The sequence below is a fragment of the Dermacentor albipictus genome, chromosome 6 (genome assembly GCF_038994185.2).
Source record: "Dermacentor albipictus isolate Rhodes 1998 colony chromosome 6, USDA_Dalb.pri_finalv2, whole genome shotgun sequence".
NCBI classification, from domain to species: Eukaryota; Metazoa; Arthropoda; class Arachnida; order Ixodida; family Ixodidae; genus Dermacentor; species Dermacentor albipictus.
Window position 1 is genome coordinate 45,415,850 of NC_091826.1, and position 15,900 is coordinate 45,431,749.

At 44.7% G+C, this 15,900-nt stretch overlaps 1 protein-coding gene across 1 annotated transcript in view; it reads left to right on the top strand.

The window, feature by feature from the left end:
- The window catches only part of LOC139061011 (CDK5 and ABL1 enzyme substrate 2), a 139,122-nt gene that overhangs the window by 110,033 nt on the left and 13,189 nt on the right, over positions 1-15,900 (top strand). Inside the window, exons 5-7 of the mRNA XM_070540426.1 lie at positions 11,054-11,186; positions 12,805-12,915; positions 14,817-14,892. Of these exons, the coding sequence (XP_070396527.1) occupies positions 11,054-11,186; positions 12,805-12,915; positions 14,817-14,892 (320 nt within the window). The remainder of the gene's footprint in view (positions 1-11,053; positions 11,187-12,804; positions 12,916-14,816; positions 14,893-15,900) is intronic.

Sequence of the window (15,900 nt, forward strand, 5' to 3'; positions counted from 1 at the left end):
CCTCTATTTCGACCGGGAATCGGCTCGGACTTTTCACTCTGCTGAATTGAATCCTGCCACTTTATATACTTCATCCCAATCCAATTCCGAAGCCGAAACACCGGAGGAAATCGTCTTCTCGCCAGTTCGTTAAGTAATTCATACCTCTTCGTCGGCATTTAACCGTCAACAGCGTCGGATCTGCCGTCGATCCGAATTTGTTTTCATCCGGGCAGGGGAGCGAGTCTGAGCGCCTGTTGTTAAACACAATCCATGCCGGTCTGAGAGCCGATGCCGTCTGCATTTCGTACAGCAGTGCGGCTTCACTGGAGCATAGTTAAAAAAGAGAAAAGAAAAAAAAAGCATCCTTAAGGCTGCCGGATTGCCCCGTAAATAACACCGTCACCCTTAAGTGGTAAGGCCGAACCGTCAATGATGACAAATTATGGGTTTTTTTGGGGGGGTGGGCGGCATTTTGTGGCTAGCAAACGTGATGGCATGCGATAGACGAAAGGAAAACTGTACGGGATGAACTATAACGCTGTAAACTACATAGAACCACATGAACTACACGTAACCAATAAACAAACTATGATGATAAGCTACAACCCTGTTACGCTCTCGCGGCAGATGTTTTGGCAAGCAGTAGGCAGTCAGAGTTATTGCGCAGTTTCTCCGGAAATAAATTGCCTAGTAGAGTTGTGAAATAAAGATGCTTGATCAGCCTACACTAAATGTTGTTCTTGAATGTCATTTCAATTTATTTATTTATTTATTTATTTATTTATTTATTTATTTATTTATTTAACGGCGAAGCCTTTACATATATGTATCCACTATAGCGCTCAGCTCTACCTTACAGACAGAATGGTACATAACAGACGCTGCGTCGTGCAGAACCATAAGCGATCAGCTCACCGATCTATGCGTTGCATGGAACGCTCGCTTTTCTTCGATCCCTTGGCGTTTGCTTCTGCCGTCTCCTTCTACGCACTGCGAACGCTCGCACTAACCCAACATCGCTATATTTAAACGCTTCTAACGCCCTCTTTCTTTATACCTCTCTTTTTCTTGCTTCTTTCGTCTCTGTGACGTTGTTAATCACAGTTAATCTCTTTCGGGGCCTCGCATAATGGAACTTTTATCAGCGGTATCCCCTCTTCTTCTTTTTTTTTTAACATGTCTCTAACGAAATCGAAATTGCCACCAGCTGGCGAAAGCGTCGCGTCCCTCTGTAATTACGCCGATATAGATCGATGCGTTCATCACCCCCTTCCCGCCCTTCCACTCTCCCGCTTCCTAAGGTAACGCCAAGCCGAGAAGAAAGTTGTCGGGAGGAGGAGTGAGTAGATTAGATCGGCGGAGAGCGATTAATGCGTCGATTACGGGGACCGCTCGCGCCTCGGGGTGTGACGTAATTGCGTACGCCAATAATGGGGAGACATTGCAGACGGCTTACGGAAAGAAAAGAGAAAGAAAAGAAAGGAGCGAGCATAATAAAACGAAAGCCGGCAGGGCGGGGTTGCCGGCTGCTTCTTTCTCCAAAGTGTAAAAGGAAGGAGACGCGAATGGTGTTAACTAGCTAACTGGCGCGATCATCCGTGAGCCGTCGACGCTTCGTCGTCGCATCTCGTCGCAGGACTGTGCTGGGGAACAAAATTTAGGTACTCATTCTGTGCATCATAGCCGCGTACGTCATACGTCAAGGATAACGTGCTTCTGTCTCACGGAAGGGAAAACTGAAGTTATCTGAATCACGTTTATTAGGTTCATAACGCAAGACATCGTGCAAATCAACATACAGAAGGAGGTCCGTAAGCAGAAGGCTGTATAGGGTGTGGTCTCGTAATAAAGAATAACAGATTAATTACTAAAACGGCGTTAATGACCAATTATAACGAAATTTTATTTTTGAAATGAGTTATAAACGCGTAGTGGGCTGACAGTTATCCTTTTTTTTTTTTTTCAATCAGCAGCCTCCGAATAGCGGATAAGCAGACGACGGTTAGCGAGTATGACGCAAGTCCCAGTGCACGGCCTCCGAGATTTTTTTCGGTGCTCGGCAGGCAGCTGCGGGCGGTGACGAATCTCGGAGGTCACGCCAAAGAGCCGCACGTTCCGAGTCGTGCATCACTTGCGGCGATTTTTTTTTTCTTTTTTTTTTTTTTGCACGGAGGCTTACTCTGTATCTACGTTATCTGGAACTGTGCTTTTCGGGCGGCTCCGAATTCTTTTTAACGTGGCAGTAAATCAAAGCTAGAAAAGGCGAGCGGGGCGTGAATTGTGTTTCCGTGGATTTTTAAAACTTGCAGGATCTACGACGACGCGTTGGCGCTTCTACCATCACATCTGCTTGCAGACCTGTGCGGGAAGGCAAGAATTACGAAACTGTGGCGTGAAAGGGAAAAATTGAACGTGGCTTCGCGAGTATTCCCCTTTCTTTTTTTCGCTTTTGAGCGTTTTTCTTATCGCGCGCTAAACTTCTGACTTCGTTAAAGAAAAAGGAAAGACAGTCCCCTAGTTGCTGTTTCAGAACTGTGACGAACTCAGTGTGACCTAAGACGCGGGGCTTCAACTCAGGGTCCACACCTCATTAACATGCGCGCGAAACGCGGAATTTATCTCGGCAGGCGACCAGCGAACCAGTGTAACAAAAATTTAAATCCTAACGACATTTGGACGATCAAGCAGAGCGCTCATTTCATCGGGACAGCGAGGGATTTGCCGCATTTATATAACGGTAAAATTCAACCCCCTTGAAGTATCGAGCCACTAATTGCGGAGCTAACGAAATTAGGATTTTTTTTTTCATTACGAAAAAGAAGCAGAACATATATGTTTAAAGCATGGTGTCCCGGGAATTAAAGTCCTTTCGTTATATACTAAATCCTCCAGACGTAGGATTAACTATGCTCGCACAATCAAATTGCAGAGTCCCGTATCCGTGCGGGGGATTAACTATGCCCTCCGCCGGAGAGTGAGCCAGGCTTTCTGCACAATTCGCTTAAGCCTTTTAAGTGCATCACGGGAGTGCGGAGCTGGTTTAGTAATGACGCAGCGATTTTGCTGCATCGCTGTTTTCCTACACGTTGCCTCGTTCGCATGAGTGCCTTTCGAGTTCTGTGCGTTTGGGAGCCCGTGTTTCTTTTTTTTTAACGTTGTTATAGCACGACTGCCATGGACGTTCGTTAAGGTCGAATAAGTTGGTGCGTTTACCAGTTATGTGCTCACCGGCATTGTTGTAGCGGCCTCAGGTTCTTCACAGAGAGACAAAAGCGTGAGCTGGTTGGCGATAATTAATTCGCGGTTTGCAAGGTTAGGCGTGACAAGAAGAGATTCGGACGCGAGAGCAAAGAAAGAAATAATAAAAGTGAATCCCAAACTGTCGTTTTCGTTCCTCTTGTGGCTATGTATAGTTTCTGTAGCATATATCCTCCTATAGTAGTTCAGTTACGTTAATCCCGTAGTTTAATAGTTACGTTATCCCGGCCTTCTTGCCGTCACACCCGCCGCGGTTGCTCAGTGGCTATGGTGTTAGGCTGCTGAGCACGAGGTCGCGGGATCGAATCCCGGCCACGGCGGCCGCATTTCGATGGGGGCGAAATGCGAAAACACCCGTGTACTTAGATTTAGGTGCACGTTAAAGAACCCCAGGTGGTCAAAATTTCCGGAGTACCCCACTACGGCGTGCCTCATAATCAGAAAGTGGTTTTGGCACGTAAAACCCCATATATTATTATTATTATTCTTGCCGTCACCCTTAAACGCAAGAACTTTCGAAGCTCGCGATTTTGTCGCTGCCACGCGACTGTCACACCGCACTCCTGCATTCCAGTTTCGGCGGCGAAGATGCGACAAAAATTTTAGTTTTCCTCAGTGCCCACGGTCCGTATTTCAACAAAAAGAAGAAAAAAAAAAGTAGTAGTAAAATAAGAACACCCGCCTAATGAAAAGACAATCAGCGCTGAATTACATTCGGTGCCAGAACCTATACCTCCGTTTTTTTTTGTTTTTTTTTTTCGATTCCTGGTGCCTCGTATCGGGGGAATCGATTAACAGGCACATACCGACAAAGTTTGTTCTGTCAACTTCTGGAACCGCTCCGCCCATCTCGTATAATGTGCTGTGTAAATATGGCGAGCATCGATCTACTGTGTACATTGTTCTGTCCGGAAGACTGTGAAGAGCACGGCGCAATTCGTTCGCGAATCAGGCAACAATTCCGGGTCTTACGACGAGTTCCAGGTTTCAAAAGGATTAATTAATTCACGCTATATAGCTTTGGCTAGCTTCGTTTATTTCCCGCCGGTGATGAGGACATCAGACGCGCCGTATTGAGAGGTAGTATACACTTTTCTTTTTGTCTCGTTGTGCGTAGCCTTTGCTTTTGTGTCGTCAAAACTATGCAGATTTGTTTCCCCTTCTTCCTTTGTTTACATTCCGGAGCTACGCAATACTCACGCTCTCGAAAGGTTCTCGCGTTAATTGGAAGAAATCGGCGCTGCACCCGCTGATAGTGGAAATCGATAAGGCCGCAGATATTGCAGCACTCCCTGCCGTTGTCATGGGAGATGACATTAAGCGCCCGTTATCAGCGCCGAGAGCGAGCGATTGCGTTAAGCGCGAAAACCCCGCGCCTGACGACAGCGCGCCGGGCTTGAAATCGATTCGATGCAAACTCTCCGTTCTCTCTCTCTCGTTCGCTCTCGCTCTCGTCGTCCCCGTCGTCGTACCCTGGAAGTGCAGCTTCTCCTCGCGCACGTGCGCTCGGCGGAGAAGCCTGATTTACAGAGCGGACGAATTGGATGCCGAGGTGCGGGCCGGGTCTGTTTCCGGCGATCGGAATGCGGGGAAGGGGGGGGGGGAGGTGCTTTTTTCCCCGAGCTCTCTGCGGGGTTCTCCATTCGCTCGTTAGGCTTGCATATTCCGCCGTTCTTAAAGGGACCGCGTAACTAGTGGCAGGGTTGTCTAGTTAACAGAGGTCACTATGGTTAAAGACCGCTGTAGTATTGTGCTTTGTTATGTGTGAAATATTTATTTACAGCGTGTATTTTTTTTAATTTTGACTAGCCGGATCTGCGAGCAACGTTGAAAAAAAAATTTTATAGCCCTTGTTTTCGTCCAACTCTGAGCTGACTGTGTTGGTTATCTTGAGCCTGTTTTGAGACAGCAATCCGATTTTGTCGGTTTAACTGGTCAGTGTGGTTTGAAAGAAGAGAAACATCTTTTTTTTAGCTTAAGGTTTTATTTTTGTGTTTTCCCTGATCAAAAGGGGAGGTCAGCCTGATGCAGCTAAACAGGAACAACTGTCTCAAGATGACCCACTTAAGCGCTTCGCGCAGCATTAAGAAGAAAAGAGGAAATGCATAGCGAATGGAACGTCCGTTTTATTTTATAAGATACTGCGTCACATTGAAATAACCTTCCCGTAAAACCTTTGTGTCCTGCGCTTGTGGCTTCGATATTTGTTGTCGCCTCTGTGGCGTCAGGGTGTTCGCTGGGGCGCGAAACTGGTTTTCTTCCTTTTTTTCTTCAAATGCGATTAGCGAGTTTGTCTCAACGATGAAAGTGCGTTTACAGGATGATCGTAGCAAAATAAAAGAGGGTAGGCGTTGTTGCGCATGATTGGCGGACTATCACGTTTACCTCGACTACTCTGAAAGGCCTGATTCGGATCGTTTGATATGACTATATGCTTTGCCGTTTTCAATGCCGATATGTGACAGCCATAGCGTTTGCAACGATGACGCGCGACAGCGGTATAACGCGTTTGCAGTGGTGATCTGTGACAACGATAGCGTTTGCAGTGGTGATCTGTGACAACGATAGGGTTTGCAGTCGTGATCTGTGACAACGATAGCGCTTGCAATGATGATCTGTGACGATAGCGTTTGCAATGACGATATGTGACAACGATAGCGCTTGCAATGGTGATCTGTGACGATAGCGTTTGCAATGACGATATATGACAACGATAGCATTTCCAATGACGATCTGTGACAACGATAGCGTTTGCGATGACGATCTTTGGCAACGATAGCGTTTGCGATGACGATCTTTGGCAACGATAGCGTTTGCGATGACGATCTTTGACAACGATAGCGTTTGCGATGGTCTTGTGACAACGATAGCGTTTGCAATAACTTTTAGTGGCAACGATAACGTTTGCAACAACAAATATGTTGCGGCAGCAGTGCTCGCAATGACCAAAGTGGGGGGAAATATGTGCGCACGTTTGCGGAGAACCGGAATGATATCCGTCCTCTTATTTCGAGGGTATCGCGGCAGTCTCGGTGCAGTCCGTGTATCTTGCACAATTGCGCGTTCTTTTCAAGTTTGTGTTTCTCCTTTTCCCGACATGGCCCCTCAATTTCAGCGTGTTTGATGCGTCAGACACTGAAATAGCACGCTCATTCGCGTTTTATTTGTTACACCTTCCTGTTTGATCAACATGCGCGCTCCAGTTATCGATCCGGCGCTCGGCACTCGCTTTTTTCTCTCACGGTTTTATGCGTTCTTGTTTCGTTTCCCTTTCCTTCGAACCTCCTTGCGTCGTCACCTGCTTTAAGCTTGCTGCGCATCCCGCCCGAAGGCGGTTGCCGTCCCGTCTTATTAAAAATTTGGAGCCTTTGAGAGTGGAACGCGATGGCATTCAAACGTCCCTGACTGCTTCTCACGCTTCCCGGCAACTGCAGCTTACGCAACCGTGATGTTCAACGGGAAGCGCTGGCGGCGAACGCTATGCACGAAGGCGGGCTTTGTGGTTCATCTATCTATCTATCTATCTATCTATCTATCTATCTATCTATCTATCTATCTATCTATCTATCTATCTATCTATCTATCTATCTATATATCTATCTATCTATCTATCTATCTATCTATCTATATATCTATATATCTATATATCTATATATCTATCTATCTATCTATCTATCTATCTATCTATCTATCTATCTAATCTAGTGTGCAAGGAACCGAAAAGGCCGCGCAACTCCTACTAAGGACAGACATCAAACGGCAGCTGGAAAACGCTATCGCGTTAAAAGGGGTTTGCGTTTGAGTTTCCGCGTAACAGAATCATGTTTTCTCTTGCATTTAAATTACATTCCGACGCTATCGTGTCTGTAGGTTTGCGTGTAAGTCGTACTTTACGATTTTTCCACGTATTTAACCTTGAGAAATTCCATTAGTTCAGTAATTTCCCTGCGCCACATGGAGGGCCTGGGTGGTTCGAAATTCCTTTTGCCGAAGCGACGTCCGATGTTGGACGCCGACGCCGTATTTTGTGCGACATGGGGCCCTTAACGCTATCGCATTGATAATCAATCAATCTATCTATCATGTAACCAATGTTGTTTGTGTTAATGTGCCCAGGTACAACCCTCAGGTCTGAGTGCTGGTATACGCACATACTAAACTTAAATAATACTACTACTACTAATAATAATAATAATAAATATTACGCAAGAGAATACATCGCGCGTGAATATTTCTCGAGCCTAGCTAGCGAATTTAAAAGTGCGAGAGCGGATTATTTTTATCCTTAAGCTCGCCACTGCGCGTCTTTGAACTAGTGATGCGTAACGATCGATAGTACCATCGATAGCGCACTGCTGATAAAGATCGATAGCTCCATCGATAGTGCAATATCGATAATGTAAGATCACGGGATGTTCCGCGCGTAAACCTTGCAACAAAAAACGTTTTCCCTGTTCCCAAATGCATGATCGAACTGAATACTATACTGATGCCCAGTTAGCGCAAAGAAATCGGGTAATATCGCCACTCAATAATTTCAAAGGTATCGAATATACCACTTGCCAATAGCGGTCCTATCATAATGCTATCGACACTACTACTGTTACTACTGTTGATAGCGTTCTTTTTTTTACATTATCGATACACTCAGAAAAATATCCATACTATCGATAGTCAAATTAACGATACTTTTGCGCCGCTATACTCTCGACGCTTGAACTTTGGATTGGCCCAGCGCTGTCGTTGGCACTGTTGAGGACGACGTCGCGTTCTCCATTCGATCCCGACCGCAGCTCGCGGTCGCATGCCACTGGGGGCGCGGAACGCAAAAAACTTGCACATTGATCTTCGGGCACTCGAGCAAAGAACCAAGCAAATCCGAAACCCTCCTACCACTACGACGTCCTTCGTAGTTTCGGGCGTTGCTTTGAGCCGCTGTATGAACCGCTCACGAAAAGTCGGGCCTGGGTTAACCGAAGTTCATCGGCCGAGGCCCGCGGCTCGGCGAGCGTGCGCGGCGTTATATGCCGCCGCGGGCACGGGTTCAGTGGTGAAAATTGACGCGTAGCCCTTGACTACTGCGGTGTTTGTTATATAGGCCCTCTGTGTTGCCTTGGGATCAGTCAGTCAGTCAATCAATCAATCAATGTTTATGTTGCTGTAAAGGTGACTCCACGTTGCCGCGATATAAGGTGCTGGCATCGCTCTTGCGCGCCGTAGCAGGGTTTCTTCGGCATGAAGGAAAGCATAAAAAAAAACAGACGAATAAAAGCGAAAAGAACGATGTACCGTAGACGCAGGTTATAACGTACGCCGTGCGTAGCGTACGCGACGCGACGGTCACGTGGTCCTCGCGTCGGAGAACACGTGCGCGGTTGACGGCCCGTCAAGAAAACTGCTTCTTGGGGGGATGGGGGTGGGTGGCAGCGGCCATTCTCTTGCTAGCGGCTCGTCAGACAAAAAGGTCGCGCGCGCCGGTGCGCAGCCAGCGCCGACGGCTTCCCGTGAGCTCTGTCACTTCCTTTGTTGTGGCCGCTTCACGACAAGACGCGAAGCGTCGCCCCCGAGGCAGCAGCGGCCCGCGACGTTCTGCAACGCTGTCGAGACCGACACGTGTGCGACCCCCTTCCAATAACCTCGTCACCCTTGTAATCCGATGCGAGTGTGTGGCCGACCCATTGTGATGGCGTGGTGTCAGTGAACATTGGACGTCTGCATGTATGTGTACATGCGTTCATGCTTGTGTACATTTGAATTTTCTTCTGATCATAGGAAGTTACTTAGCTTGCACTCCGATGCCGTTTCTTTCTTGAGCTGTCGGATTCTGTTCTTAAGGTGATGCATGGGCCCGAAAACGCGGTACCTAAATGTTTTTATAGGTTGAAAAATTCTGTGCTCATATGAATGTCGCTAACTTTACGTTAAACCGAATGAACCTAATGCTTTCTTGCTGTGCAGATGATTACATTCTCTTCGTGCTAGCCCTCACCCGGCCTGTTTATGTGCCGCTAAATGTTGTCTTTTGCCTTCATGCACATGTAGCGGTCACGTGATTGCAACATAACCTTAGTGTACATATCTTGTGAATGTTTCCGCTAAGTACTTGGCTGTTAACTTACTGTATCCCATCTCAGTTCCATGTTGTCTTTGTCTCTGTGGTGCTGTTAAAGGAAATTTTTGCCCTGGGCCTCCTATTTAAATACATGGGAAAGGAGAAATCGTTTTTCTCGGCAACCATAAAACCGAATTTGATGAGTCTTACGACCTTTCATGAAATTACGTCACATTACAGACAGCAGGAGGAAATTCCCTCCCCCCAGCCCAAAACTGAACAGGGCTCAGGCTGTTACTTTCAGGCTTTTACAGACGACATCCTACCTCACCCCAAGAGCACTTAGTTAGATAGACCCGAACTTCCCGCGATCATGCTCCAAATGCGGCCACGCGTGCTGCTCCTTTGACCACATGCTCTGGCTGTGCCCGTACAACGCGGGCTCCGACTGTCATAACAAGTGCAAGTGCGATGCCTTGCCGAAGAGCTCGGATTTCACAAATCAACTACAGGCTGTCCAGAGGGCCCGCGACGTCGCGGAGAGTCACCACCTCCCTGTCCCGTCGTGGGCGGAGCCACCAACTTGATCGGGGAGCTTTCGGTCCCCCAATCGAGTTTCTCAGGACACTCTAATAAAGTTCTTGTCACTGTCACTGATGAGTGTTGTTACAGTTAATAGAAAAAAAGCTAAATTCTAGTGACTGTTGGAAGCGGATTTTCGATTTGGGCCATCATCTTTATAAATATTGTTAAAAATTGCAAAATTTAGATTACTGCAACTATGAAGTTTACAACTGTGCAGCTCAGCAATGGAAAATATCACAATTTCGAAAACTGCATTGAATAATACATCTAAAGTGTACAAAATTGATATGTTACACATCCCTGTAAAGTATGATGCTATTTCGTGAACAGGACTTTTGCAAAATGCTTGTAAACATTAACAAATTCATATGAGCTGTAAATGAATGTACCAAGTATGTCTGCATCTAACAGATGGAGTTTACAGAACTGTGATACCTGTTTTTGATGCAGAGGTATAAAGTTGTAAACTTTGGGCTAACATTTTTTTTGCTTTGCCAGTAATTTAGATTCTTGTAAAAAATTTTAGGCCCTGAATTAAAATTCGTCCTACAGTCACTAGAATTTAACTTGCTTTCTCAAGTGCAACAAATTTCATTAAGGTCGGCCCAGGGGTTATTTCGGAAAAGAATTCTAAATTTTACATTTATTTGAACAAGTTCTTCCCAAGCTAATGTGTCCTCCTAATTACAAATTGTTTCAAGTTCATTCAGTTTGCTATTCTGATATTAGCCCATATTAGGATACAGCAGAAAGTGACGCCACTTTAACTGCATGCAGCACTATAATGAAATGGCACAATCACTTGCTCTGTATAAGTACACTCAACTGGACTTCCTGCATCATAGCCTTGATACGATACCATACAAATTCTCTTATGGGATTCGGTGAAGGAACAAGTCATAGAAAACAATTTGGGAGGCTCTTAGTCAACTGGAATCAAAACTCTAAAGCATGCGTAGTCTCAAGATGCCAAGGAGTCCTGATCGTTCTTTTTTTACTCAGTTGCCCAGTCGTAAGATACTGCCTGCAAAAGATATGCCAGGTGATGCCTTCTTGTTAATGGGCATGCGCTGCGTGGTGTGATCTCCACGTGCTTTGCAGCACCGTCTGCCATCAGGGGACGTGAGAGTGAGTCCTGATCGTTTGTTCTTCGTTTCAAATCCCCACCACCCGCAGGCCCGAGACAAAGGCAGACTCCTCGCGCCGACGTCACACATCCGGGAACCGTCAGCTGCTGCCCCTCAACGATGGCAGTGACGCGATGGACATGCTGTCGCTACTTGGCATTCATCGACCGGAAGAAGGACAGGTAAATGCAGCTGTCTCTAAATAAGCATCGTGCTTGCAAACATTCGTGTTGCAGACATTGTATGGGCAGATGGAGTGGGGTCACAGCTACTGCAATAACCTACTTTAGCTCACACTTGTTTTGTTAATGCTCATATATTTCATGGAGGTTGTACTCGCTATCCTGTCTGTTGTGATAACAAAAGTGAAGTTGGCATCCGAAGTTTGTGAACTGTGGATTTAAGAAAAACCTGACTATTTTGGCTGCTTGGTATTTGTATTTCAAGCGTGTACTAGTATTAGTAGTGGTACTAGTACTATTAGTACTACTATCACAGCTAGTACTAGTAGCCTGTAGCAATATGTTGTATGGTTTTACTGGCTACGGTCGCAAAAGGCTAGGATCTAACGTTTGCTCGTATTCTGCGGTTCATGAACATTTATGCTGAGTGTACTTTGGTAAAGCAGGGAGTGTATTCTGCGAGTGTCCACCTTTTGGACATGCCCATTTCGTCTGCTGCTGAATTGCTGATTGGCTAGGGCACGTCTACACGCCTACATCTGACGTCTGCTTAAGCCCAGCCAATTGGAACTTCAGCAGCAGACGAAATAGACTTGTCCGCTAGGTGGCCACTTACAGAATACCCCCCAGGTGTCAAATTTAACCCAAATTTCGGCAAAAAATTAACCAGCCTAGCTGTAGACTGGCACTGCTATCCATGCAAGGAGCCCTTTGCTTCTCGTAATATAAATAACACAAAAGAAGCGTCAGGAGAAGCAGTTATCATGGGATCCCATGCGTCAGTCTGAACTTATGCAGAGTAGGGGCAAGCTTGCTTTTCAGTGTGCCTCATCAGCAGATCGCAACTGCTTTTCATTTCACCTGGGGTAACCACTGACGTATACAACTAGCAAATGTGTTTGTCGGCAAAGTTATCCACAAAATGTGAGCTTGGGGAGAAATTATAGGTATTATACTTGTAGTAAAATATTTAAAGACTTATTTAATGTTCTCTGAATGAACAGGCAGGTCACAGTGTTGTGTTCTATGTATATGCAGTACTTGTAAGTTGATAGGGAGGACATATGTATATTTAAGGAAGACAGTGCTGCTTGAAATTGATTAGGCAATGACATCAAACCATCATGTAATGCTCGGCATTATGTGAACAGCAACCTAAAGCAATAGCTAGACTATGATTAGGCTATCATTACCGAATAAGCTTTGTGCATATTAAAGTACGCTACCCACCTTTGCTAAGCAATTGATATGCTTAAAGTGAAGGTGAAGATCACTTCATACAGTTGCAGCTTCAAAGTTCGAACATATAAAAGCCAGTTAGTGTATCAGAACATAGTGTGAGAATTTGTGTCTCGTAACACTGGACTATCTCAGTTATGATGGATATTTTTTCTCTCTAAGAACCTGCTAGCCATCATAAGCCACAAGCTCATTCAGTTGTTTCAAAGCACATGGGGTTGTGGCTAGCTACCTGGTTGATGATAGTGGCCAGCAGGGCAATGGCAATGATAGTAGTCCATCCCTTGTAGTCCACGTAATGACAGTTTGAAAACTAGGTTGGTCTGTTCATTACGTGACGCTTATGCAGTGATGTGTCTCTTTTCTTGAACGTTTTCAGTATCTGTCCTTCGGTCCCTACCTGGTGTCTTCACGCCAAAACATGTCGGCTGTTCAGTTTCGTTGGTCGAAATCTCATGACCCTGATGTTGCCCATCATGGCCACTCACAGGTGAGCCTTCCCTTCTTGTACAAGTGATATGTTGCCAAGGAATCCCTTAGTATGGCTGTTACTTCAAACAAGATAACTCAGTGTAAGAAAATCACACATTCTGTGCTTTAAATTTGACGTTTTACTACGATTTTCTCTGTAGAAGGAGAAATGATGCACTTTTATGATTACTCATCTTATAGCATTGTCATTGGACAGTTTTGAACAGTGTCCTTGAAGATCCTGCAATGTTTAACCTAGCATGCAACAGATTGAGAACAGATGAGAACATTCATGCCTTTAGCATCTGTTTGGATGGAGATATCAAACCTGAACCCAAGCTAAAGTTTCGTTTACATACAATTAATTGTACCAGTTTAGTGCATGTGCTCATAGAACCGTATTTATCCAATTATGATGTGCCCTCATATGGGATGCGTGCTCCATTTTCAGAGCTGGAAACGAAGAATTCAGTGTTTTCTATTGTAACACGAACTCAAATTATTATATTTCAAGAATTTATAAATCTGATGGCTTTGGTTTTTAATTAAAAAATGTTTCGTGGCAAGAGGGTAAGAGAGTAACTGTGATTTGTTCTAATTTGCAAAAAAATTTATTTTATCTGATCTGCAGTGGAGCAGGCATCACACATCATCACTTTCACAGCATCTATTAACAGCATCTAACCTTCGATGCCATCTACGGCATATAAAATATGGCATTTCTCAAATTCCCTGCAGATCGCGGCAGCGTAATGAACTTGCAGAGTGGGCACAAAACTATTGCAGTCTCAAAGCTAAATTGACGTGGGGAGTGGATTGGATTACAGGCATTCCTTTTGCCGATGACGACAGCTCGTCACTGTTAAAGTTTTTGTGTCGTGCTAGAATCTAACCTGCATACCATTTTTTATGCCATTTTTCTGGTGAAAGAGCATGTATTAGAATAAACTAAATATGGTATTCATTTGACAAAACATTGCCCTTGATATTGCTATAATTCATAACATTTTTCTTTTTCTTTACACAAACTGGCTGTCTAGCCACTAATGGTCAACGTATGCTAATAGCACATCATAGATACGTGTCCATTCCATTTAGTTGGTTTACAGACAATGTGCATATGCTAGATTTGTGTTGTGTCAAAAAACGTGGGACGTCAGATTAGCTTAGGGTGCATAATTGCAGTTGACCATGCAGAATTGGTTTATTAGTATATAACGAAAGACCCAGATAACCCCTTCAGGTGCCAATTAATTCTATGTAGTGAAAACTTATTATATATGCATCTTCAGAATTGCAAAAAGCATATATCTGCAGAGCAGGTTAGGAATTCTTCACTGAGTTTTGTCAAGTTTCCTGAATGCAGATTCCATGCATTAACTCTGTACAGGAACATCAGATATAAGAACACTACCTGTTTCATGTCTAGCATACTTTAAAAGCATCTATGCAGACACTGCCTGATTGCCTGGTGCAAAACATTGTGAAAAACAATTAAAAAAGTGAACCCAGTACATGATGACATGCTGACATCATGAGTAAGCATGTTTTATGTCAGGCCTGATTGCCTGATGTAAAGTTTTATGAAAAACAATTAAACAAGTGGACCCACTGAGTGTCGACATATTGGCACTGAGAGCAAACATCCAAGCCGTCTACATTCCAACTCGTGTTACTAAAACACTTCACAGATTTTCAATCTTACAGTACAGCTCCAATCAGAGGTGTTTCAATGTATGTGTGACACTTTTTAAATATCAGTGTTTTCATCAGTGCCATTGCTTTTGATGCGCTCTCTTGGCATGCACAATTGTGTACAGCGACTAAAGGGGACGAGCGCGATATTTGTGTCCCCGAATGCAAAATCAAATTCGTTGTCGCTCATTTGTTACCACTTTGTGTCTGTTCCTTTTGATTCAGTACGTGACTCGCTGCATTTCTCACGATACGGGGACGTCGGCCACCACGCCTCCAAGTGCCAGCAGCTTGGAGAAAAGTGAGCATTCGTTGATTCCATTCGGTTCGCAGCACTGAAGAGCAACGGCAGTGAAATTTTGGATCGTGTGAAAAGCCTAGTTTCAGATAGCGTAGATATTGAGCAGCCTCTGTGCTAAATTTTACGTTTGAAATACGAGTGAATGTGTCACAAAATGCTCACAATAGATGTTTTTCTCGCACAACTCCGTGGGAAGTTCTGGGGTCCTGTCTGCATATAATTTTTTTCGTAATTAGTTATGTTTATTAAAACTTTGATTGATTGATTGATTGATACCAACATTTTTTTTTGAACGATGCCGTTACTGCTCGCCAGGAATGACGCAGGACCTAAAATGTTGAATCGGCCTGCGTGCCTCAGTATGGCTTCTGAGATAAGGCGGCACCCGCGTTGCACTGAAAATCTTGGAGGCCATGGTTTGGGATTTACGTCACATCTGCTAACTGCCAGGTGCATGCTTCACCTGCACAGGTGCTATTTAAAGGCTCTTAATAAGAAAATTAGGCATGCACCAGCCCTGCAGCTTTTCTGAGGTTGCTTCAGTAGCATACACTGCTCATTTATAACCAATTTAGCCAAAGGGATATTTCGTTACAGTTGCTCTTTCAATTAGAATGTGTAATGTAGCATGTAAAAGACACGGACAGAAGCAAGGAACGAAGGTAGACACACAGTGCTGCGCGTGTATTTTCGTTTTTTGCTTCTGTCGATGTCTTTTACGCACAGTGTTACACGTTCTGATTGCACACCAACAGGTCTAAGTAGCAACCTTAATGCCCTTGCAAAATGTCCTTTTTTTTTTTATTTCTGCTGCTAGACTACTGCAACGTACCTGCATTTAATTGTACCTCGCCATATCCTCTGCACCAAGACAGACATATCACGGTGGCGAGGATAGAATGTCGAGCTGTTGCTCCTACAGGAAACAGCTGTCATTGTTGCATATGTATTGCCAATGGCATGTTTAGTTAAAACAGGCTGTGCTGTCATGATTGCAACATACCTCCT